This window comes from Asterias rubens, chromosome 18, assembly GCF_902459465.1.
Source record: "Asterias rubens chromosome 18, eAstRub1.3, whole genome shotgun sequence".
NCBI lineage: Eukaryota > Metazoa > Echinodermata > Asteroidea > Forcipulatida > Asteriidae > Asterias > Asterias rubens.
Window position 1 is genome coordinate 2,225,355 of NC_047079.1, and position 27,564 is coordinate 2,252,918.

At 39.7% G+C, this 27,564-nt stretch overlaps 1 protein-coding gene and 1 pseudogene across 1 annotated transcript; one reads left to right on the forward strand and one right to left on the reverse strand.

The window, feature by feature from the left end:
* Window positions 1–1,824: 1,824 nt before the first annotated feature.
* On the reverse strand, window positions 1,825–18,139 carry LOC117302576 (annotated as a pseudogene).
* A 187-nt stretch (window positions 18,140–18,326) lies between these two features.
* Window positions 18,327–25,641, forward strand: LOC117302454 (complement C1q and tumor necrosis factor-related protein 9-like). The gene is made up of 2 exons (XM_033786409.1): window positions 18,327–18,376; window positions 23,665–25,641. Exon 2 carries the CDS (start codon window positions 23,665–23,667, stop codon window positions 24,475–24,477), a length of 813 nt encoding a protein of 270 aa, XP_033642300.1. The 5' UTR covers window positions 18,327–18,376; the 3' UTR covers window positions 24,478–25,641.
* Window positions 25,642–27,564: the final 1,923 nt, after the last annotated feature.

Consider the following 27,564-nt stretch of genomic DNA (forward strand, 5'->3'; position numbering starts at 1 on the left):
TCCACTTGGTGTATCTCAACATATTCTTAAATTAACAAACCCGTGAACATTAATTTGAGCTCAATTGGGAATAATGGGAAGACACCCCTTGTCGCACAAGTTGTGTGCTTTCAGATGCCTTGAATTTGAGACCTCAACAATTCGAGAAAGTACTTCTTCTCAAAAACTAGTTTTCTTCAGAGAGATCCGTTACTCACAATTTTGTTTATACTATTAATATCTCTCCATTGCTCATTACCAAGTAAGGTTTTTATGCTCTCAATTATTTGTTGAATTTTGAAAGGTAGTAGAAAATGCTTCAAAACAACAGAATTTAGCCATTAACTTATGGTTTGGTGTAATGTACCCCAGAAAAGGTGTCTTCAAATTAAAATCCTCAGTTTGTTGAAAAAAAGTTGTTAAAGCTTGACTTGAGTAGTATAGTAAAACGTTCGTGTAAAAAGCAATACACAACTGGCCTTATGTTGCTTTATGTGCTTGCAAATTAGTCTGTTCTGACAAAATACATTAACATTTACAATGTATTTTTTTGTTTACCTTGTTTGAGGTAACAATTTAATTTAAAATTTAATAAATGTCTGTTAAATGATAAAAAGCGAAACTACCATTGGAGTTTCGAGCCAAAGGGGCAATGATGTGTCATAGAAACAATTAGGTGAATATTTTTGCTCGAATAAGATGAAAATGTTATATTTATTTAAAGAAAACTAACTTCGGTGTGCTAGTGTAGTCAACATATTCACTTTACTTACCAATTGGGCACTTCGAGCCGGATGGTGGCGCATTACTTCTTCCTTTTAATTTGTTTAAGTTTACAGATTTTAGTGACTGGTAACTGTAAAAGTAATCATTCGATAAAAATATGTTTTGGGGATTGATAAAAAGTGATCAGACAGAAACACAATCACACTACAATTGCACGCACGTTAATCTCCCCCAGCTGATGGCTCTGTGGTGCCCGGAAGCTCAGTGGTGACCTTATCATCGTGAGACTTACACGGTCTATTGGAGGGAAATGATTGATCACCCTGGGGAGCCCCATGTGATCTTGACGTCACATTTGAAATAATATTTACAAACTGGGGGGGGGGGTCGAACACACACACTAAGCCCACAATAACATCCGAGTTTTATAAATAACGCCCTCTGTTGGTCTAACAATTTTGCAGCCTTAGTTTTAACCATGGCTTTAATCTCCTATAATGGAAAGGCGAGGGTCAAAGGTTGCCGATGATACCATAATGTACGTAGGGGTGTACCGAACGACAAAACAGCGAGGAATACAAATCAGCGATACTTCGCGCTATGTAGAAATAAAAGGGGCACAAATGAAACAAAAGTACATGTTTTTTTTTATAGCTTCATGACTAAAATTAAGTTATCTGAATATTGACCATACTATATAGATCCTAAAGAAGTAGAACAAAAACGTTGTTCGAGCGGGTCACTGGTCTCTGGCTACCACGGCGAACAAGTATATGGACAAGGCGAGGAAACACCAGGGCTACGTTAATATAAAGATCACAGGTTTAAATGTCAAAGTAATTTGAATTTTGGGATTTGTTTTCATCAAACATTAAACTAAAATGTATCCAGTCAGTTTCTCATTTAGGCCTGACGTTTTTTTTTTTGTGTTTTTTTTATCTGTATGATTCAAAAGTGATATATTACTGGAAAAAGTCGGTCTGACTTAAGCGGCTGCAAAAAAGGTTAACAGATGTCATGTTTTTGGTTGTTTGTTTTACTGTTTGCAAACACTACTAAACTACAATATTGGCTGTCTTTGCTATAAACTGGACAAAATACATTCATTTAATTTCTTTTTCAATCTATAAACTTCCGTACAAAAGAAAACAACAGTAAAGCCAAAATGGAATTTGGTCCAGTAGAGGGCGCCCCATTGTGGCAGTTTAACCCGGAAGCATATCTGACCACGTGGGCAATGTAGTGCTGTTCATGTACCCCGTGAAAAAGATGCGACATTGGTCCATTGGCGTAAATAGTGACGTCCTCTCCACCATGAGTCTCTGAATCAATTGGGACAAGCGCTGGATGGTGAAAATCGGCAGCCTCTGCACAAACGAAATAATAAAACAATGTTTATCACAATAAAATTACGATAAAACAATTTTTGTCACAATAGTAATAATATTGCTTACACAAGTTAATGATTAACTCTATGAAATGGCAAAGGGGCACTTTCCCTTGGCAAAATCGTGTTTGCAAATACTTCCCTGTAACTTTGCCAAGTTATCATATATGTTTAAGATTTAAAATATTTCAAAAAGTCTGCATATACTCGGATTTAATTTTACTGAGTGGTGTACTTGAGTGGTACAAACCAATACTCAAAGTAATCAATTGGAGCTTTACCTGTGTTGGTATCCGTCAGATTCCGTCTCGAACCAGTGCTTTTAAAGCTGTTTAACTCCTCAATTCCTCCAGGGCCGTTTGCATATGAGAGTGTTGTAAATGGCAAACCGTCATTCATCAGACCTTGACATTTATGCAAAACCATTTTGTTGTAATTAGAATTTAAATATGAATGGTTTGACGATGAGTCACCATTCACTTATAGAAAACTGAGAAGCTTGCCCAACTTGTTAACATTACTTACTGGTCAGAATTCAGTCTGAATTCGGGTAACTTAACGGAGTTTACTTTTTGTTTCAAAACATAATCAAGCTGCAGTCTACAAACAATTGGATTTATCGAGAGATATCGCCCTTTGAGAAAAGGGAAGTAAATAAATAATACTAGTTAGAAACAGTCTCGCTTTAAATTCATCGTATACTACTTTGCATACAAATGATATTTGGAAAGATATAGCTTTTAATTGTTCAAAGACACTAGCACTATTGGTAATTGTCAAAGACAATAAAATATCAAACGTCGAAGTTGAATAATGAAAGAAAAAACGCCCTTGTCACACGAAGTTGTGGGCTTTTAGATGCTTGATTTCGATACATCTAACTCTAAGTCTCAGCTCTCGAAATCAAATTCGTGAAAAATTACTTCTCGAAAACTATATACGTTACTTCAGAGGGAGCCGTTTCTCACAATGTTTTACACTATCGACAGCTCTCCATTACTCGTTACCAAGTAAGGTTTATGCTAATAATTAATTTGAGTAATTACCAATAACAATAACATAACATAACAATTAATATTTATAAGGCGCTATTCCATCAAGATCATAGCGCACTAGACATAATTTAACTTGAAAAAAGGTGAGTCTTAAGGACTTTACGAAAAGCAGACAGAGTAATAGATTCCCTAATGGCAGTTGGGAAATTGTTCCAAATCATGGGCCCAGCCACACTGAAAGCCTTCTGCCCTAGAACTGTGTTTGCTCGGGGAACATTCAAGCGATTGATCGAAGAAATCGTGGAGGAGTGTAATGTGACAGTTAAGTGGTTATAATGAGGTGTAGTTTTGTTAAAGCATAAAAACGAGAAGAGCAATCTTAAAATGGGTTCGTTCTCTAATTGGTAGCCATTGACGTTCCCTAAGTGATGGGGTAATAATATGTTCTCTCAAGGGTGTGGAACATACTAAACGAGCTGCACTAGTTTGTAGTCTTTGAACTCCAATTCATATGACGTTGCACCAAATAAAAGGAGATTGCCATAGTCAAGACGAGAGAGGACTAAAGCTCTGACAACATGATGGAGAGTATCCTTATCCAGGTACCGTTTGATTCTCCTTAAGTTACGTAATTGAAAATTTTATGATTGGCAGAGGTTAGAAACTTGCTTGCTCATTGTCATATGCGAATCAAATTGTATTCCTAAGTTGCTGACAGAATCAGTAGGGTCAATTGATGTATCACCCATATGCAAAGATATCTTAGGCAGTTTCTTAAGGTTTTGGGGAGTACCAAGCACAATGAACTCAGTTTTATTTTCATTGAGCTTAAGCATGTTAGAAGTCATAGTGTCCACTGCCTTTAAAGTTATATTTGTGGATGAAACTTACCTCCTCTGCCGAGTATTGGACTACCACGATCAGCTGCTCCTCCTATAGAGAATACATGGCTATGGTCGGCAGTTACAATAAATAAAGTCTCCATTTCATTGGTCATTGACATCGCCTTGGCTACAGCCTTATCCATTGCAATGGTATCATGCAGGGCGTGGTAGGCTAACCCGTCATGATGCGCATGGTCAATTCGGCCACCTTCGTGTATCAATTAAAGATAGTATGATTTATTTGTGTTTGAATTATTGACATTTTATGAAAAATCTGGTAGTGTGTCTTGTTCGTGAAGAATGTTCACGCTGTCACCATCTTGGTCATGTTCCCTGTTTCCATAACAGTAATGAATTATAATATTCATTGCGCAAACATGGCACCAGCCTCAGTTTGGTTACAATGGGGTAGAAAGTCAAGATGGTTGCCACACAGTGATAAAGGTCTATAATCACGCTGTCACCATCTTGGTCATGTTCCCTGTTTCTATAACAGTAATGAATGCTAACATTCATTGCGCAAACATGGCACCAGACTATTATTTCGTCCAGCCTCAGTTTGGTTACAATGAGTTTGAATGGAGTAAAATCAAGATGGCCACACCGTGTAAAGCAACATCATAGACGGAGTTTTTGTCAACCAAGATTTTAAAACTAGGAAAAAGACATGAATACAAAGATAACAAACGTTGGCCCTAGTTTTTAAGAATGTTCGATTGCAACCAATTGGGATGTATTCTTTTTAATTACAAGTTTGCAGCAATGTCTACTTTGGTGACCAAATCTAGTAGGTCGGTTGATGTTTTGCTATTATTCGGTCGTCCATGCCAACCTGCGTGGTTTAGTTATCAACAATGAAAATACATACAACCTGTGACTGAACAATGGCATCAAAGAGACAATGCAAATACTCAATAAAACGAGGTTTCAGATTGTCAATGATTTTCTTAGACACATAAGTAAGAGTTAGGGCCTAACTACAAGCTCTTGCGAAACAGCAGCAATGACACAAAGTGCTCATGTAACCTTGTCCAAGGCTGTTTACGCAAGCACCGGCCCACTCTGAATTCACCAACTGCATAGATACTATACTGCACGGTATATAACAGTACGTAATACCGTGGGGTCGAAGCATGGTTTTTTCGAGGTTGTTGTACCTCATACAACGAGGATGCAACTAGACTCGTTGTAACCTCGTTGATACATCGAAAAGCCATGCTTCGACCCCACGGTATCAAGTACTGTTATGTACACCGTGCGGTATAGTATAATAGTATCTATGCAGTTCGTGAACTCAGAGCGGGTCGGTGCTAACGTATAGAGCCTTGGACAAGGCTAGGGCTCATGAAACCAATTAACCAACACTCTACAAAAACCAGAAACCTGTATGTTGTAATAATAACTTACCCTCAACCATAAGGACGAACCCGTCCTTGTCCTTCTGAAGTATCTCAATGGCCTTTTCTACCATCTCAGACAATGAGGGCTCACCCCCTACGTCATTCATTCGGTTACCTTCAAATTGCATATGACTGGGCTCAAACAAACCTGAAAGGTAAGCTAAGTTAATACAACTGTCAAACAAAAGTTTCTATATTAAATCGTCCTGGTTAGTTATAAAGTTCAAACTGACGCCTTTTCACTTGTTCCATGTATATAAATAAATTAGATAGTCAAAGGTTTCTTCCGTGGTTGACAGCTCCCTATTAGAGAAGTTCCGCAGAGTCACCGATACTCTTACGTGAACGGATACGTCATAATACGTCATCACTTTTTGAGGTCCATGGGGATGTGACGTATAACCGTTGTACACAAGTTAGAATAGTCGCTCAAAACGGGAATCTGTCGCCATTCACTTAAGTAAGAACGATTGAATGTTGTTCATGTTTTTGGAGCGGATTGTTATTTTTTAATGCACCAGGTTTTCACCATGTCTTTTAGAGGTATCATACATGGATGTAGTTGGACATTGTTCCACCATGCTTCAAAAAAAGAGAAATGGACTAAAAAGTTAGGCGACGGATGTCAGTTTAGCCTGTGGAGTTTTTATGTACTGTACATTTGGTTAATAGCGCCCTCTTGAGCCTCAAGTTGAGGGTATTCGTTAGAATTTTGCAAAACAAAACTACACAGCTCACTTGACGCGAACGCGTACGGTTCGATATTCGATGCGTATTCGTATCCGCGACTCTGTGAAACCTCTCTAATACGACGGGCACAGATTGTACGTAATATTGTGATATAAAAAATAAAAATAATAAAAAAAGTGAAAAAAAAGTAAAACCGAATTAGGTTTGCTGGAATATAAAACTTAACTCTCATTCTACCTCGTCATCACCTCCACTTCGGACTTACATGATATTACATTTTCCACCGGAGTATTTAGTCACAGTTGAGAGAACATGAAAAGATGTTCCTGGTATAAATGCCCCACCACGCCCACTGCACCCCAATACATTTTTCTGTGCCGGAGTATGCGTACATCGAATTCTATACTTCGTACAATTACGGGTATATGTTGGCACTTTGCACCATGGAGCTGCGACGACCAGATTTCCTTGAGTTGATGGCTGGCCCTTCGGGTGCAATTGATACCCAGGAAGACCCGGGTCTGGGACAAGGTGAAAATTCATCAATCGGCGGAACTTCGAGCAAGCTGAAAGTTAAAGGCCGAAAGCCTAAGTGCTCATTGGTCCCGTCATCAGACACGGTTTCCCGGCAAGAATTTGCGGATGTTTCAGGGAAGCTTGCATGTATGGCCGAAGCCATCGAAAACATGCAGACTGTGATACTTAGTCGACCCGCCAAGCGGCCTAGACTATCATCGGATTCAGAATCCGATACAGAGAGTGCCTCAAATGCCATAGACGAGCTCCTACAAGAGAGTCAGCAGGGGCCAAAACATCATGCCATGACGATCAGTTGTTGGACAATTTTGAACAACAATATGCGGAGGACGCACCGACCGCCGATGCAGTCAATGATAAATTGGCTAAGGTAGTGGATAAAATGGTCCGCCACAAATTGCCGGAGGACAAGGCCGTGGAAAAGCTCAAAGCTATCCAAAGACCGACCAACGTCAAAAATGTGGAGTGCACACGGGTTAACCCTGACATATGGAGCTCACTAAAGCCGAAGACCCGCTCTCAGGACATAAAATTCCAGAAAGTGCAACAGGCACTTCTTAAAGGAATTATACCCGTAGTTGGGGTAATAAACTCACTGATGTCCAGACCCGCTGCCACTCAGGGAATCCCTGATTTCAAGAGTGAAATCACTAAACTATTAGATGCGGTGGCCATTATTGGACATGCCAACCAGGAACTGAATGTGCGAAGACGGGATTTGATTAAGCCCGATCTTAACAAGCAATTTTCCGGTCTGTGCTCGCCACATGTGCCCGTAACAGGGTTTTTATTTGGTGACGATTTGCCCCAACAGTGCAAGGACATACAGCAGACCAACAAAATTGGCAACAAAGTTGGCTGGTCGATTTTCAGAGGAAACGACAAACATGATCGAAAACGACCCATGCATCATAGCCACAGGGGTAACTCGACCTACACCACCAGCCAATTCAGAAGAGGTGGTCATTTAAACTACCAGCGCCAAAACAGACACCGAGACACTCGGTGGAATGCCAAGCCACGGCAAGATGTGGAGACGGCAAAGTAAGCCCGCATGTCCCTACAACAAATACAACCACAATGGTAAGTACAACATGCATTAAATCTAGCAAAATTGCAGGTAGATTAGCACAATTTGTTACAAAATGGCAAGAAGTAACTTCAGATAAGTGGGTTCTAGATGCTATAAAGCACTATGAAATAGAATTTGGGAAACTATCATTTCAATCGTTCCTCCCTAAACAGATACATATTGCTCCCAATGAGGTTGAAATCATCTAGATAGAAATTGATAAACTTCTCCAAAAAGGAGCAATTACACTTGCTACCCATGAATAGGGTGAGTTTGTATCAAACATTTTCATCCGTCCAAAGAAAGACGGGACTTTTCGCCCAATTATCAACCTTCGCCAGTTGAATAAATCAGGTGCTTATGTCCATTTTAAAATGGAAACAATTCATTTTGCACTGCAATTAGTCCGACCACAATGCTTTATGGCATCAATTGATCTTAAAGATGCGTACTTTACAGTACCGATTGCCAAAAACCACCGCAAATACTTGCGCTTTTTGTGGCAGAACAAATTGTTCGAATTTACGTGCCTGCCTTTCGGTTTAGCTTGTGCACCGAGGGTATTTACAAAGATAATGAAACCTTTGATAGCCTCTTTAAGACTAATGGGGCACGAATCTTGTGACTACATTGACGACGCTTTGTTGATAGGTGCAACAAAAGAAGAGTGCATAACCAATGTTAAAGCTCGAGTTGCCCTCACCCAAGAATTATGATTTATAGTCAATACTGGGAAATCTGTTATGGAACCAACGAAGTCCACTGTGTTTCTGGGTTTTACAATAAATTCGGAAGATATGACAATTGCTATTCCTCCAGCAAAAAAAGAGCAACATTTAAGTGGCTATTCAAAACATTATTGTTGCCAATAGTCCAAAAATTAGGGACGTTGCCCGAGTAGTGGGTTTTTAGTCTCTTGTGATATCGCCATACCGTACGGCACGTTATTCAGAAGATCTATCGAATGTGAGAAAAACGCAGCATTGACTGCAAACCACGATAATTTTGATGCAAGAATGTCATTGTCTGACCAAGCTAAGGCAGACTTAAATTGGTGGCTTACTAATCTAAAGTATGCTAGTGCCCCCATTCACAGAAATAATCCAGATTTCTTGGTTGAAACTGACGCATCCCTCAATGGCTGGGGTGCAAATTGCAATGGGCATATGCTAGGTGGACAATAGTCAGCTGAGGAAGCTGCATGGCATATTAATTACCTTGAGCTTAAAGCTTGCTTTTTTGCCTTACAATCCCTTTTCAGTAACCAGAGGGACATTCATGTGCACCTTAAATCGGACAATACAACTGCCGTATCATACATAAAGTTTTTGGGCGGCACACACTCCCTACAGTTAAATAAACTGGCCAGGGAAATCTGGCTTTGGTGTTTGAATAAGAAAATATGGCTGTCCGTTTCATTCCTGCCGGGTATTGAAAATGTGAGTGCTGATTTTGCATAACGTCACGTCCACGAAGATATGGAATGGAAGTTACACCCAGAAGTTTAACGGAAGATTATCGATATCTTTATGACACCAAATATTGACATGTTTGCGTCAAGATTGAACCATCAGATACAACCTTACGTATCGTGGAAACCTGATCCCAATGCAATCTCCAATGATGCGTTTACGCTAGACTGGTCAAACTATAAAATCTACGCGTTTCCCCCATTCTGTCATATTGGGAAAGTATTGACAAAGATTGAATATGAGGAGTCAACAGCCATACTTGTTGCTCCACTTTGGCATACACAAGTATGGTTTCCTAAGATGCTTAAACTGTTGGTGAACAAACCAATTATTTTGCCAAAAGAGCTAATTTACTCTCACTCCCTTCCTCAGGTAGACTACACCCATTGCGAGATCGGCTGCAACTGATGGCATGGCATTTGTCCGGGAAAATCTACACAGCCAGGGAATTTCGCAGCACGCTGCCGACATTATTATCTCATCCTGGCGGACTTCAACTAAGAAATCTTACCGATCTTTAAATTGTTCCAAATTCCACACGTACTTGCTGTTTGTCTTGTCTTTACCTGCTTGCCATTCGTCTTAAACAAAACATAGTATTGTAAAACAACTAGTGAAACAAATCCTTGCTTGATTGTTTCAATTCGTAGTATATAGGAAGAGCTTCATGTGACCGAAACTAAATTAAATGCCGTGGAACTATAAAAATATCTATAAAGTCAAGGTTTGATCAAGTGAAACTACTTCTACAAGAACACAAAATTTTAAAAGAACATAAACAGACAAGAATAATTATAAGGTAAATAGATTAATTACCATTAGAGACACTGGACCATATTAGTAACTGTCAACGACCAGTCTTCTCACTTGGTGTATATCAACATTATGCATAAAATAACAAACCCATGAAAATTTGAGCTCGATTGGTCGGCGAAGTTGCGAGATAATACTGACAGAAAAAAACTCCCTTGTCACACGAAATTGTGCGCTTGCAGATGCTTAATTTGGGGCCCTCAAAATCTAATAATGAGGTCTCGAAATCAAATTCGGGGAACACTACTTCTTTCTCGAAAACTACGTTACTTCAGAGGGAGCCGTTTCTCACAATGTTGTATACTACCAACCACTCCCTATTACTCGTTACCAAGTAAGGTATGCTAATAATTATTTTGAGTAATAACCAATAGTGTCCAATGCATATAAATAAGTTCGTCTGGATTGTTGATGATCATGAAATAAAAGATTCGTTTTTACAAATCCAAAATTATGTATGATGTTACTAAACATATAATTGACAAAGCTCCTAGCTTAGGAGTGAAACGTAACTACTAGTACTAAATTATATGTAAAGTATACATCATACATAATTTTGGATTTGTAAAAACTAATCTTTTATTTCAGATTCATTACCACTTTATATTCAAGTTCATTCCTCCTATCTTCTATAACTACGCACCATGCTTTCTCTGTGGTAATGTCAGCGCCTTGTGGCACATGGACAGTTATCGACTCACCATTATCGACTTACCAATATTGATTTACCATTGTCGTTTCAACATTATCTTTTCCCATTATCGATTCTCCATTTCTAATTCACAGTTATCTTTTTACGACTATCGGTTCACCATTATTGATTCACAAATATTATCGCCATTATCGATTCACCAACATCGAGTAGTCGTTTTGATTTACAAATATCGACTCACCAATATCGACTAATAATTATCGATCAACCATTTTTTATTCACCATTATCAATTCAGCATTATTGATTTCAGTAGCTCGGTTTATATGGAACCTGGATGGGATCAGAAGCTGTTAAAGCAAAATGGTGCAATAGTCATCTATAATTTGATTTAAGTTTGGTCAGGTTTACATACCAATGAGATTTCGTCCATCATTTCTAGATCCAGCTTTAGAAAAGTCTCCAGGATACTCTGGGTCGGCAGCTTCTCTCGGTAACATTTTCATCCTTCCCCACCCATTATAACCTGGCATAGATTAATGAAGAAGTATAGTATAAAAATGACCGCACCCAAAGTTGGTGGTACATTCGAGTTTATTTTGTTGGTCGGCATACAGTAATGAATAGCAGGTAGGGTATTCTAGGAAGCTGCTTCTTAAATAGAAGAACACCATGCATAAAGTGATACTGACAAGTTTGAAATAATGGCATTCGCCAGCCTTTCATTATGTATAGGACGCTTGAACAATTCTATAAATTGATTAACTGTTCTATATCGTTCTAATTTAACATCTATTATTTTCTATATCGAGTGCTTCCAGCTACCTGTTTCAGTGCCAGTCATTTTGTGAGATACTTTGATTCAAAAACCATAACACCCATGACAGAGGGTGGCGAATAATCAAACGGTACATTCAGAATAGTGAACGCAAACACTGGTTTGTGTCAATGTTGCAGATTGTACCTGTGTATCCTGTCCGAGTGTTATGAGTTGCTGAGCGATGTCAATGCAACCAATGTCAGTTTCCTTCTGCGGTATATCAGAGTCACACTCCCAGTCTCGATGGGGCGAATGTGCGTAAAGTGCGGCAGGGGGTTGCGTGTGTCACACGGGCAGTGCTGACGAATCCCGTTGCCTTGCCTTTAGAAAGCACACAAAGCAACGAAAACCTAAGTAAATAACTAGCATTTATTAGCTATAAATTCGATCGATACAATTTCAAAAAAAACAAGATTAAAATTATTATAAAACACTTGACAACAAATCAATGAAAGTAAATCATATTTATTATTCACACATTGACTGGCAATGAGGTAATTGTACGTCTACCCCCGAGGGACTTTGAGTGACCAGAAGAGGGACCTATTTCCCGAGGCTGAAGGCCAAGAGAAATAGGCACCTCTTCTGGTCACTAACAGGCCCGAGGGGGGATTAGAAGTACACTAGTTACTGAATTGTGTCGCTCTTAAATGTGAAATAAGAACAACACGTGGACAAGAAAGGAAGTTTTGTAGTTGCTGTTCACGGTTTAAGTCAAGAGAGGGCGCTGTAACCGGGCACTATTTTCAAAGAGCTAGTTCCCGCAAAACACATGCGCCCGATCACTAGACTAAGCTCATCCCACGAGACCGTGTTTCAGCCAACCAGAATACAGAAAAGGCAAGAGGTGTGTTATAAAACATTATATGAATATGTTGACGTTCTTTTAAACTTACCAGACTTTTGAGCAGATATCATAACAGACTCCACATTAGCAATGAGACTAGATTTACAATCTCCTTCAAAAGCAGAATCGTCTAGGCCTATCACTGCTGTCTTGGTTTTAACACCACTAAAATAAGCAGTGGCCGTACCAGCCGAGTCCGGTACTTGCCTATCGGTATTGTATGTCTAGAGGATGACAGAGAACAGGAAATAGTCACAGACTGATTTTATGCGCCGTATTTTTGACCACGTGGGCGCACTCAATATAGTGGGTGCGTTCGTTTGGGTTGGCTTCCCTGGGTAGACCCCGATCTGCCCCGGTACGTTCGAATAGCTTTGACGGGGCTCACTCGGGTCAGCCCCCCCCCCCCCCTCTCCAGTGCCCTGCTTGTGGAGTGGGTCACTTGGGGCGACCTGAGGTGCATGCCATCACCACGAGAGGGCGAGTGTGTTCGTTCGATTAGCTCTTGTCAGGGGTTCACCCGAGTGAGCACCACGGGGTCGACCCAGGGAAGCTTATCGGGCACACCCACTATTTGTATCACTTCTAGGCACTATTTCCCCGGTCAGGTTCTTGCTTTTCAGAACCAGTGATTTCATTGGATAAACGTGCAGTGACGTAAGCATTCTGTTTCCGTGTTTTGATTGTTTCGAGGTGATGTTTGGCATTTGTACTAGCGGTCATCTGCATATGGTTCTAGGTGAAAGGTGAAGATGGACAAGGATTGACCTACGCTAGAGGCCACTCTCTGGCGTTATCATTCACGAGCCTCGAAGTGTGACGTCAGATGTTCAGGCTATAGGGATATACTAGCCTGAACATCTGACGTCACACTTCGAGGCTCGTGAATAACGCCAAAGAGTAACCTCTCGCCTCTAGGTCAATCCCCGTCACCAACCCCCGTCTATCCCCGTCTCCAATCCCGGTCAATCCCGTCCCACGATTCGTCCTGTACAGTTTTGATCAACGTTCTGCCACTTGTTGCGCCGTAATGTTGCTTGAGATACGGGTTGTAATGGCTCAATTAAGGGTGTTATTGTCCTTGGTTTATATGACTGTAATGTGGTGGCTATGTTTTCCAGTCTTTAATAACTGTTTGGGGATGAATGAATAAACCCCGCGATACAAATATGTTTGATAGCGCCCTCATTTGGTCAAAAGTACGGCGCATTTCTGTTTGAATGTCCAAATCAAAGTACAGGGCTGCGTATTGGCGGTCCTACTAATAGATGTTTCAGTTATTGTCCAGTGATTATCCAATGTCCAATTCAACGGCCAAAAACTCACCCATGGCTGGCTCAAAGTCAGCCCGAAAATAATCTGCAGTAATTACCACAATATACCTGCGTTGGTGCAAAATAATTCTCTTAAAAACGCCACAACCGGCAGCTTTCCGCACAATAGTTAAACAATATTATTGTTATCATAAATAACTTTTGTTTTTACTTTACCGTGACATGACTTGGCTTGTTTCGATGCGGCAACATTATGAGAGTGTGGGCTTCGACGAGTGCAATTTGTTTGCATGAACATTGCACGATTACTAGTGAGTTACTCCTGCATTGCAGTTTAAAAAGTAGTAGTAAAGGGCGTTTCATCTATATATATATACATGAAACGCCCAACCAGGGGGTGGATTTCACAAGAGTTAGGACAAGTCTTATCTCGATCTAGGACGAGTTACTCGTCCTAACTTTGGACTACCCATACGTTTTGAATATCTCCTATATAGGACTAGTCCTAACTCTTTGTTAAATCGACCCCAGGCCTACTTTAAGTGGGGAGGTTTTTTTAAAACAGTGAAGATCTCCTGCAGTAGTTGTTTCAGTGTGTAGGTTCGACTCGTAATATGTATTGTTACCTTTGACAAAGCTACACTAGGGAACTTATCCCATTCGTGGTCTGTTTCTTCCCCGTGATCTCCTTCCAGCTGCCCCTTGAGAATCCTCGCAGCCGTCACGGTTGTTATACCCATCCCATCTCCGACGAAAAACACCACGTTCTTAGCTTTATTCGTGTTGAGTGTTTGCTCTCTGGTTTGCTTTTTGCCAACTGTCGTTAGCCAGGTCATTCCAGTACTTCGCACCTACAACGATTAATTTATACAAACACTACAAACACTACTCGAAGACAATCAGATAGTGTCGTCTGCTCAGAACTGATAGATCATTGGTGGAATGTTATGGGTTTCGTGATTTAGCTTTTGCAGATGTTGAAGCTCGTTGTTAATAGGATAAATTTGATCAAGAGTGCACTTAACAAATAAATATTGAAAAAAGAAAAAATCATTTACTAAATAAAACATCCATTTGTTGATTATGGGGGGTATTCATTTTCATTTAATTAATCACTATAAAGATAACTAATTAGCATATAGTTCTAAACATTATTGTTATATTAATTGCAACACCGAAATACATATACCGGGTATTTTGTTACGAGATTAAGGTGTGTTCTTTCTCGACCATCATCTTCTGTGTTTGTCGACAAAAAAAAATCGTCTGTAATATTTGTTGTGTTCGTACGTCGTTAAACTATCAATAAAAGACAATGGAACAGGGCGCATTGCGTCAAAAACTCGGGTTCTATTCACGTGATAACAACAAGCAAAACAACAGAGCTCTCGTACAACCAGATCTCGCGCGAAACAATGGCATCATATTCTATAAATAGATCACTAAGTCTGCATACACTATCATATTCAAATTAATTTGATCCGTTGAAAAGTCAAATGGGGCTCTACTCTATTCAAGCGAAAACTACTTTGTGATAGCACATTGCCTCCTGCAGTTAGCATATAGATCCAAATTAACCATCTTAAATCCAAAATGTTGAAATCAAAGTAACAAAATCAGAAGTAATTTAACAGTGTATACCGATCGTCACTGTTGTTATCCGACTGAGGTCATAGTCAGTTTGAATTACAGACTTCATAACTATAGAACAGCAATAACTTATCATTTCATTCATTCTTTGGCCTTTGAACCTTGGAAATAAATTATCGGTTCTTGAACTTTAATTTCATATTTCAAATGGCCATTATCTATATCGGTACTTGTACTATAACATCAACTTCACATCTGTATTTTTAATACCAATTAATCTACTGTGAAGTTTTACAAAAAATGGGACTCCTTCAAAGTATTGTGCCGAGGTTAACTCTGCATTTTACTAAAGTTGGATACTATGTCGGTCAATTTTACACTTTGTGTTGCTGTAACGTTTTTTCAACATAAATGTATGAGAAGTTGTTATAAGATTTGTTTAAAAAAAAATCACCTCGAAAAACTTATAGTTACGAAAGCCCTCCAGAAAAAAACAACGATGTTTAAATCTGTGATAACGGCTTGATTCGTCATAATGGATTCACCAACGCCTCCCCTCCCATCCCTACCCCCACCCCTCCCCGCGTAAATAGCGGATGGCGTATCAGCGTTACAAATCCTTAACGATTGAATGTGCATACAATCTAATTACATACACGTTTTGATGATTCCGTAATGATGGACTGTAAATTGTGATAACCGAATCAAAATATCTTGGCGTCTTTTTTTAGCACTTTTCGAAATAGTTGATCCTCAATGTACACGTTCTTAATAAATTGTAGGCCTCTCATTGACATGCATTGAGTATTTATTAAATTACTGGGCCCTCGACTTCTTCAATGCTATTTATTTATTCAACAATCTTCTCCTGCATTTACTGATATTTGTTTGTTCATAACAATAAGTAAAACAATGGAAAAGGGGAGTGGTACGAGGTCTTAAGCGTCTGTCTAAAATCAACAGTATCTTAGGCCCCGTTCCCACTGGACCCCGCGTTAATTTTGGCCGAAGGCAGGCCGGGTCCTTCATCTACGACCACGACCCCGCCAGTTTGAAACGAATGTTCAAGACTATGACAATTTATTCTTATTAATATAGCAAAGCCATTTTCGGTTTACATGAATAGGCCCAAAACAATTGGAATGGACTTGTAAGTTCAAACTTGTGTTAAATAAATCCTGATCAAAGTTTGTATAAATCTCTCATAATATGCATTTGTAACTTGTCTGTACTCTGAATGAAGCTGGGGGCAAATGTGTATAAACACCTTTTGTAATATTGTCAAAGACCAGTGTTCACTCTTGCCGCATCTCAACTATGCATAAAATAACAAACCTGTGAAAATTAGAGCTCAATTGGTCGTCGAAGTTGCGAGATAATAATGAAAGGAAAAACACCCTTGTATCACAAAGTTGTGTGCTTTCAGATGTTCGATTTCGAGACCCTCAAAGTCTCGAAACCAAATTCGTGGAAAATTACTTCTTTTTTCGAAAACTACGTCTCTTCAGAAAAAGTCGTTTCTCACAGTCTTTCATACTGGCAACAGCTCCCCATTACTCGTTACCAAGTAAGCTTTTATGCTAATTTGAGTAATTAACCATTAGTGTACACTGCCTTGAAGCACATTTTGACGATTTTGAGATTTTCAATTATGAACGAGTCCTTAATGTCAAAGAAGTTGCCCAAGATGGGGACAGAATCTCCGGGGACAGATTTCCATGAAACACCGGCCCAAGGCGAAATCCTGCCTTACGTGTTTTTTAAAACAATCAAAATTACTTCAATCTCATCAAAAAGTTCATTTGATTGTTTTTTATTTTTGTGGTTTGTATTGATTGTTGTTGCTCCATTGAATATTCTTGTTTCCCAAAAACATTTGTGCGTTTCGGTGGTAGTAGATTCTGAGAAAACAAAGAATACAATTGAAAATCAGTTTAAAAATACCCTTTAAGGGCAAAGGCAGGACACATTAATAGGTATCTTTCAACCGCTAGTGAGTCTTTCCGATTGGTGTATCTCAACATATTCTTAAATTAACAAACCCGTGAATATTAATTTGAGCTCGATTGGTCGTCGAAATTGCGAGAGAATAATGGGAAAATCACCCCCGTCGCACAAGTTGTGTGCTTTCAGATGCCTTCAGTTTGAGACCTTAACAACTCGAGAAAATACTTCTTTCTCAAAAACTAGGTTTCTTCAGAGAGAGCCGTTTCTAACAATGTTTTATACTATTAACATCTCTCCATTGCTCATTACCAAGTAAGTGTTTATGCTAGCAATTCTGTTTAGTAATTACCTATGGTGTCCAGTGCCTTTAATGTTGCTATGTTGGTGGCGCACTCTACTTTAAATACATTGTCATTGCATTTCGATTTCGGAAAAACACACACTGAGTTAGTGTTAGTAAACATATACTTCAAAAGAGTGGAAGCACGAAAGAGATCCATCTGATCAGTATATATATTGCGTACACAGTTCTTTCTTTGATAATAAACTTGCACTTTAACTCACAATCATCAGGGAAATACATCAATTGAGCGGAAATAGAAGGAAAACGGCCAGGAACTTCAGGAAGCAATCACACAGTGCAACCCAGTAGGGCGGATATACATGTAAAAATACCATACCATTAAAGCATGTACACATTGAGCTCCATTGGTAACATACAGCCTCATACGAACCAATGATATAGTAAGTCACTGCTTTCAATCACTGACTCACCATTGGTATCCATTCAACATACAGTCTCATTCAAACCAATGATAGAGTAAGTCACTGCTCTCAATCAGTGACTTTAACACATCCACAATGTAGTGTAGAGTTTTACACCATTGGTATCCATTCAACATACAGTATCATTCAAACCAGTGGTACAGTAAGTCACTGCCATAAATCAGTGACTTTAACACGGTATTGATCCATTATTGTAACATACAGCCTCGTTCAAACCAATGGTAGAGTAAGTCACTGCAATAAATCAGTGACTTACCATTGGTATCCATTCAACATACAGCCTCGTTCAAACCAATGGTAAAGTCACTGCAATAAATCAGTGACTTTAACACGTATCTATGATTGGCTGCTCATCGATTGTCAATCAAACCCGAAGTAGACTGATGAGCACTTCAATGGAAATACAACAGTATTTAAACGCGCTGCACCAGCAGCAGTGTTCATAATAACTTTGCATCAGAAGAGAGGAACTGAGAAGGTTTGGACTACAAGAACACATCATCAAGGTAAGTGTTCCTCATTCTACTGCCGGACTGAAGCTTTCGTTTCCAGATACAAGTAGTGGGTTTAAGGCTAGCCTATTGCAATGCGGTTGCAGTTTTTGCTCCAAAAGGGACACCACTCGATACAGCTGATATTCTCATGCAGTGGCTAAGGTCTCTTCTCTCCTAAAGCTCTGCCATCTTAGTGAACTGTGGTGGTACTATGATTGTACACAAACATGTGCACCCAGTTGCATCTCCCTTTCAAACCTTGCCGTAATTGCCTCAAAGGTTTTGTTTCTCGCGTTTATACTTGCAGTTGGTTTTGGACGAGGCAATTTTTACGCTGGTTTTTCAGTGCAATGCCTTGTTCAGAAATTTGACTTCAAGTTCTTTTCCACTGGATTGACATAAACGGCGCTTGACTTTCTGCTCGTTTAAAACATATTGTTTAAAGATAATTATGGTCAAAAAGGTATGGCATTGCATTGTTTGACGTGACCATTGCATTATTTTATATATAGTAATTAGGTAGACTATTTCAGATTGAACATTATACAAGATATGTACCTAGAATAAGAAGTCGATGGTCTTTTGGGAAACCGAGGGGGCAATAACCGAGGCAAGACGAGTGTATCGCCTGCTCCAAAGGTTTTAAGATAATCTTTACACTTTATCCTTTAACCTTGGCGGGCCACGGCTAAAGGGACAGTTGGTTTGTTTAACCAGGGCAATTGAGTACTTTTTTTTAAGGCATTACATTGCCATGTTGCGAGATTACAACAAAATTTGCAAAATTCGACCCAATTTAAACGTAATAATGGCAAACATAAAAACTAAAATGGTGGTAAGCCTCAGCAAGAAACACCGTAAAAACAAGTGTTTGGGTTCTGTAACAAATTTTCGAACGCATCTAAGGGTTTAGGTTAAACACGTAACACTGTATAGGGCCCATGAGTTGTGTTGTAAAACATTGGGTTTCGCCCATTTTCTACATCAAACTTAAACACTGGTGTGGTCAGCAATCGTTGATGTGCTGAACACATTTTAAACGCTTCTTATAAACACATAATTAACATAAAGTAAACGGCTGTTGCGTCAAACTAAACGCATCATAGTATAAACGAAACGCTCGACGAGTTTAGTTTGACGCATCAGCCGTTTATAAATGGGCACAAACCATTGCTTTCAACACAACTCATTGGCCCCATACACTGTTACGTGTTTACCCTATACACCCTTTGACGCGTTCGAAACCTGTTACAGAACCTAAAAACTTGTTTTTGTTTACAGTGCAGTTGTTGTGCGTTTTACAAATGTCTTCACCCTTTAGGAAATGTGATTGTTTGTCTTTGTACCATTTTTTTTTTTTTTTTTTATGAACAGTTTGTGATTGAGTCGGTCAGCTAATTAATCGCCTGCAATTTGTTAGAAGCACCGTTATTCCCATGATGTATAGCTTTTTAAGCGAAAAATCTCTGTTCATACCTCCTGCAAATGCGAATGCGAATATTTATTAATTTTTACGTCACAAAATCGCAACGTTTAATTCGCATCAGTTGAAATGTGTTCAATCCCTGCAAAAACAGGGATGTGGCTTAAACATTCGTATCCCATTCGCGTTCGCAGGAAGTACGAACAGGGCTTGAAGCATTTTGTGATATACAAATGGCGATAATTTATTGCATGCATAGCTGCGCTGAAATCATCACTTTTAAAAACGAGGTCATCTCAAAACTAAAGTCTTGTCGACGAATTCTTCAAAAGTATTATCTCGGCAACAGTGTCCTAGTTTTGGGGGGTCGAACAAGTCATCGGCCTGGTGCTAACTGGCTCACACTATGACAAATAAGGGTTACGGCAAGCAACGTCGAGCAGCGTATTGCAATTTTGAGTTTGCCGCCAATCAACGTGTTTTGCCGTCAATTGTCGCTGACGAACCCGCTAGCGACCGAAGACGGTCGAAATTATCAGTCGTGTCCGTTCAGATTTCGTTGGAGAACGCAAACCCTCATTTCCTTGACGCAGACGGCCGCAATTATCAGTCGCATGACATTTCCATGCCGTGCGATTCCGCCTATTGACCCAATTCACCTGACGTCATCATCAAAATAATCTTGGAGGCGCCATTTTGGTGGTCAATGTCAACGTGTGTTGTTCAGAGAAGTGCGCTATTTAGGCGACTCTGCGTTTACACGTAAATCTATTGACCACCAACATGGTGAGCGTGGTATCAGTCGCCGCGTGTGACGCGCGTGCAAGGGGTCAATTGTCGTTTTGAGGTCCTCACAATTTCGTTGGTAGTTGTTGTCTGATGATTGGATGACCAGAATATTGGGAAGAGTGGGAACGCCAAACTCGACTGTTATACAACCCACACACAGACGGTTTGATGTCGGCAAACGAGTCACGTCATCGTCGCCACAACCCACCTTCATCAGCCGCCGTTCCTTGCCGCCACACAATCCGCTGCCAGCCGTGTGACCCTTTTCCTGTTGTCACTGAAGGTCGTTCCCTCCCCGTCAGCTAATTATGATTTTTCACTTTGGGCTTTTTGCCTTTACTTTGCCGCCAACGTCTTGAGATTTTCACTGTCGCCACTTTCCGTTTGGCTTTTGCCCCGCTACTATGTAAGCCAGCCTTATTAAAGGTTGGCTTACATAGTAGGGACGGACGCGAATAATTTTTGCAGCCGTCTGCGGTCTCTAGCGGATTCGTCAGCGACAATTGACGACAACACACGATGAATGTCGGCAAACTCGCAGTTGCAATTCGCAGCTAAACGTAGCATGCCGTACCCCCTTATCGTCATAGTGTGAGCCAGCCTTAACAAAGGAGCAAATATAAAAACAATTGTGGTTTGTTTTGAATTAAGTTAGCTTTACTCTCGGTTCTACCCTTACTCTGTACTCTCAGTAAAATGTTTTCTAGTTCTTTTTTGTGCGAAACATTAGTAAAAAAAAAACTATTTTAAACATTGCTGGCAAAAAGGTAAATCGTGAACATTATAGATTGATAACTCAGTTGGAGAGCGCCGAAACAATATGGGTCCAAGGTTCACATTCCACTTTTGACAACGTTTGTTTTTCAAGTCAGTTTTGTTGTCTGAGTGGCTCCAAGTGACACCACATAATCGCCAAGTGACGTATTAGGTATCATATGTATGGATCGAAACTGTGATGTTTCAAATAGGTCTTTCAAATGGTAACAACATATAATTCAATTCTAAAGTCAACCTCCATGGTTCTTGGGTTGCTCCTGACGATGACTAGAGCAACCCAATAACTGACTCCGCGGTAGTACAGTTAATTACGATCATATAAGCTAAAATAATAGTCCCAGCCTATTTCTATTTCATCCGCCCAGGTAATAGTTAATAAGCAGTACAGTTCTTTTCAGAACTGATAAGTCTCCCGAGCACCCGAACAATCTACTCCGCGGTAGTAGCATTCAGCAAGACAGTTCTCTAAGAACAAACTCTACCTGGCAAGTAGATACACACATGGTGTTAAGGCGCAAACCAAATTATATACAACAGACCTGTTATCATTCGCACCCGTAGAGTGGCAATCCGACGAATAATACACAATAATGACATCGAAGTCTTATCTAAAAACCATTTATGTAGCACCTAAGAAGGAGTTACAAGGTGGCACGGCGTACACAGCAGCCAACACCGGGTGAACCCCTTCACTTTTCGATAAGTGCACTGTTTTTTTACATGCGTTATACACAACACATGGGACCGACGGCTTTACGTTCCTAAGGACGTAGCAATAAGTGTCCCGGCTCGGGATTCGGACCCTGACTCTTCTTATCAGAAACTCCACAGTTCGGTGCTCTAAACCGTTCGGCAACGACACTTCTGTTGACAATAATATCAATTATAAACAGTTTTAACACTCTAAAGGCGTTCTCATTTAGTTGTTTTCAAAAAGACCACAACATTTTGGAAAACTAATGTCACAGTTAACCCCATGCAACCGTGACGCGAAAGACAGTTTGCTAACTCTAGAACAAAAGTCTCTTCGACAAGATATTGTATTTACAATTATTTTACATTTATTTACAATCACTGGGGACACTGCCCCATTTCTGGAAAAACTACAATGAATAACTATATCTTTGATTCTACGGAAACTAATCAATAAACTCAAAACACATCGTCTCAATCTTGTCAAATAAAGCTTATGACTTCAACTCCGACCAAAACGTTCAAAATATTGGGTGAATAAAATTGGCCCACCGTGAAAATGTCCAAAGGTTAAACTGTCCTCCGGTACCAATGTCTTGCTCCACTCTTCTTCTAACACTTTATGTAGGCACGTGTCATACACTCTCCTGCCTTCCTTTTTGTCCGTCTCAGAACTTCCATTAACGCTTCTCACTCTATGAGGGAGGGTATAGTCCCTTTAAACTTCTAGGAGAGGGTTAGATTCCCACCTCAACATCATGGCCATCTATAAAATAATTATTAAAACAAATACAATAATGCCTGATGCTCTCCTTCAGTTTGATAAATACACATGCACTTCTCAAACTATTTCTTTGTCTGATTTCTTCTTCTCAAAAAATGGTGAACTACAAATTCAGAGTATTCAAATTACAAAGCTATTCAAAATCCAATGCTCCATTAATACAGCATGAAATACACATTTCCAGGAACAATTTAGTTTCAAGAATTCTGCTCAATTAGAATCATTATCCTCAAAAACAATAAGCAATATTTCAATTTACGATTTTCTCCTTGTTTCCAATCTCAAACTGCCGATCTCTGCCACCTCAGTTCTCTGCCAATCAATTGCTTAAAATAACAGCCTGAATAATCTGTTTCTGATTAAGCATTACAATTGCATACCACAAGGAAAGGGAAGGCACTGACCTCTGCACTCCTATTAATAAACCAAGTTACAACATTAGCATAATAACAAGAGTTCACAGCCTTTGGGAAAAAAATACATATCCATTAGTGTAAACTTAAACATACATATTCATTAGTATATCTGCTCCTGCAAAACAAACACCATACATTAGAATGGGGGGTAATTCTGACAACTAACTAAAGCTAACTTTGTTTATAAGTCCAGTTCTTTTGACAAAAAAGGGATTTCAAAATAAAATTAACAACCACTTCATTTACCGATTTAGTTCATCGAACTTAGAATTTAATTCGGTTAGTCAACTAATGTACCATTTTATAAAAAATACATAAAAAGTTTGGACCAACTGACACATGACCAACCCTCCCAGCTACGAAAACATTGTTATAAATGTTGTAATTGTTTGTTTTCCGTCTGTCTTTTAACTTACAGATGAAGATTACTATAGCAGTGGCCATTGTCTTGGCTTTTATGCAAGTTTGGTTATTGGTGGCTACAGCAGCAGTTTCACCTGATCCGGGACTGACGTGTAACTCCTGCTGCCAAGGCCCAGCCGGTATACCGGGAATCCCCGGATCTAATGGAAACCATGGTCAAGGACTTGTAGGCCCGAGAGGTGATGCAGGCTCCCCTGGTGAGGTAGGTCAACCCGGGGCTAAAGGAGACAAGGGGTCAGATGGACTGGTTGGTGAGCCAGGCGCTAAAGGGGATCATGGACTGAAGGGAGATCAAGGACTCGGTCAACCAGGGAAACAAGGACCTCAAGGTCTGCCTGGGATGAATGGTCTGAAGGGGGAGAGAGGTGAACCTGGACCAGCTGGACAGACTGGTGAAGCAGGTGAATGTAGTACGCGACGGTCTGCCTTCACTGCAGTGAGGAATACCGCCTTCAGCCCTTCATCCAACTATGATCCTCTGCCCTTTGAAGAGTTATTGTTTTCAGAGGAAGGGACTGATTTCAACTTGAATAGCGGCACGTTTACGTGTAATGTGCCTGGGGTATACGTATTGATGTTCTCAGTCCTGAAAACATCAAGTGAGTCTTCCCTATATGTCCAGCTGAGGAAGAACGGTAACACCATTGTTTCAGGGCATGTAAACGATGCAGGTTATCATCAAGTGAGCAGCAGTGCAGTGATTCCCCTGCACTATGGAGATCAAGTTCACTTAGCTGTACGCAGTTCAGTAAATAGTGGCTCTGACCATTACACGTCTTTTACTGGATTCCTGCTGTACGAAATCTAAATCAAACATAAAAACACACGGAAACGTTTTACTGTTTTATATAACGCTTTATGTGTTTCGAAATACAATAATCACCTAGTTAATTGTGTTTAGATTGGGCAGTTTGTTTAGATGAAAATAATAAATTAACAGTTTTTTTATTGCATGTAGGACAATTAGTTTGATTAAAAACGTTATGTTTTAGAGCGTGGTATTGCAAACGTGTTTTTTGTGACGAAAACATTAAAATGTGTTGTTTTTTCAACAAATATCAGTTCATTTTTTTTTTTTTTTTTTATCACATCTTCGGGAAAATTTTATATTTCTACTTTAATTCCGAGGGTGCAATGATGAGTCCTTGAAACGACTCTACGACATTCATTTTCCAAAATAAATATGCAAAATGAAACTACGCAATAAAAAAAACGACAGTTTAGTTAATAGTATATAAAAACAACTGTAACTTTATATTCCTTGATGGAATTCATTATGGCCGCCGGTTATGCCTGCAATTTTTATTCAAACATTTTAAATTGGTGGAAAAGGGTGTACCCTGTTGAAGCAACAAAATACAAATAATTCACCTAACACCTGGTAACAGTTGTCTTATGTTGATGTCTTATGATATTAAACAAAATATTGATAACTTCTGATCAAAAGGTCATAGCGTTTTAAAGTTCCTGGAAAACAGTTCTTTTGTGTCTTCCTTTCCCGAACACGTCTCGATATTGTGAAACATATAACTGTTCCTCGTAGTTTCGCCTGAGTTTGTTTTTAAAAGAGAGAGCACCTTTTTAGTGCAGATGAAACATTGGGTATTCGTTTTGTTGGTTTACCCAAAAAAAAAGCACCATCTTACTGTGAATTTGGAAAATACAATTTTCCTCATGAGCTGGTTACACAATATTGCAGTTTATCTTGATCTCACTTACTACATAAAAGTGTCGTTGGCAGTAAAATTAAACAAAAAAACATTAGAGGTCGTCGAAACCACTTGAATGTGTTTAATGTTTGCATTAACGTTAGAATACATGACATAATAATTGATACATATATTGCTACAAATCATTATTTCTCAACAAACTATTAATCATTATTTTAGGGTACTAACGTTAAGATATATATCATAGTTCTAGAAATAGTGTATTTTGTTTGTTTAAATAAGTACGTTTTAAGGAATAAACATTGACGTAGTATCAGTCGATCGTTTTAGTTTTTTTTTTCCGTTTGGATATATAATGAGTTTTTAAATATCATTACTGCTACACACAGTTTACAAGCTAAACAATTTCCCCAACATTGTTTTTTCTACATTTCAAAAACTACAGCACCTCAGCAAGTAATTGTTAAAGAGAAACGTTCTACTATCTTTGAACAGTGTAAGTTTAATGTAAATCAGTGAACATTGTGTTTTTGTCCTCCTACAAAAAGAACCCAAACCCTTAAATTTTAAATCATCGGACTAAAGTTGCTATGTCAAATAGTTCAGAGCACGCTTTTTTTAATGGCACAATGGTATAACAACCGTTTGCCCAGCACAATTAAGTAATGTTAAGCATTATTTTCTTATAGTCTGATAATCTAGAATTCAACTTGTTCTCTTAATATTGACCAGACCCTCATGAATGATATAAGTTGTACAAGCTCATCAGCCCTTCCCAGTGTTGCTAGATGAGACCGGTGGGGTCGAGCAAATCGGTCCTAGTGCCTCATTAATCAGCACATGCTTTGACTGACTTACGCACCTGCGCATTGGACCTAAACCCTCGACAAATAAACCCCGGTCGCCTCTCCCTGTACACAACCAACAATCTATGGTTGCGTTCGTATAGCTTCCCTAGGTCAACCCCGGTCTGCCCTCGGTACGTTCAAATAGCCTGTACGTCGTTTCAGGGGCTCACCCGAGTCAACCCCAAGTGCCCTGCTTGTGGAGTGGGTCAGTTGGGGTGACCTGAGGTGCATGCCGTCACCACGAGAGGGCGAGTGTGATCGTTCGATTAGTTCGTATCCGAGTGAGCACCGCGGGGTCGACCAAGGGAAGCTAATCGAACGCACCCTATGTAGACGGCAAACTGTAAGAAAATATACGTAGAGGGCGCTGTTATTTTAATTGGGAATATATTTTCAAAGCGCTCTCTTCGTATAAATTTGTCACCAATGTACAATGTGATGTGTGCAGATCCGAACGTTGGTTGTGTGTGTGCTTGCGAACACCGTTTTCTTGGAAACCAGGGGATGAAAATTACAATAGCGCCCTCTTTTGCTTCTGTTTACTACGACCGTACAGTGTGCGGTGTTGTTACCCAGACTGCAATCCCGGCCATATCTTTTTGGGCCCCCTGCCCCATTTCAATGTTTGTTCCGACTGCCGGTCTTCGTTACATTCAAAATTGACGGGGGCAGACAAGGTTTATTGTCAGTGTGAAATGTACAGGGAGTGGTTATATATAACGTAGGAATGGTTGGCCCAAGCATTTTGGCCGGGATTGTAGGCTCCGTTGTCGGAGGAACAAAACTCTGCTCATTTTTCTTGTTGCTTTCAAAAAAACTGCAAACAAACGAAATGAACTGGTCCCTCCTAGGTTTCCCAGGCTGGTGGGGGCCGCAGTTAACGAAGAGCCGGAGTGCTAAAGATTTGTCGTCGGAGATTCCGATATCATTACGGTCTGAAGCAGATTGAACCAAAAGAGGGTGCTTTCGAAATTAAAAAAAACCACCATGATGGTCACCGCTCACTGTGGAGGAGGAAACTACCTCAAGGGCCACGAGCAATTCTCCAGGACTGCTGCCGGAGATTCTTTCCCCTGTTTGGGAAACTATAACATGGGCTGAGTGAGGGTGACTTAAACGAAGGCGCTGTCACAAGTAGTTTGTAACAAGTTTGCCGTATAAGGGGGAGGGAATTTTGGGAGAACATAATCTCCTGACAAGTAAGTCCTCCCGAAAATTGGGACAGAATCTCAGGGAACAGATTTCCATGAAACACCGGCCCAAGGCGGAATCCTGCGTTGCGTGTTAATTAATCAAAAAGACTTCAATCTCATCCAAAAGTTGCAAATAGTAAATACATTTTGTTCGCAATGTGTTCATTTAATTTGTTTTGCTCCA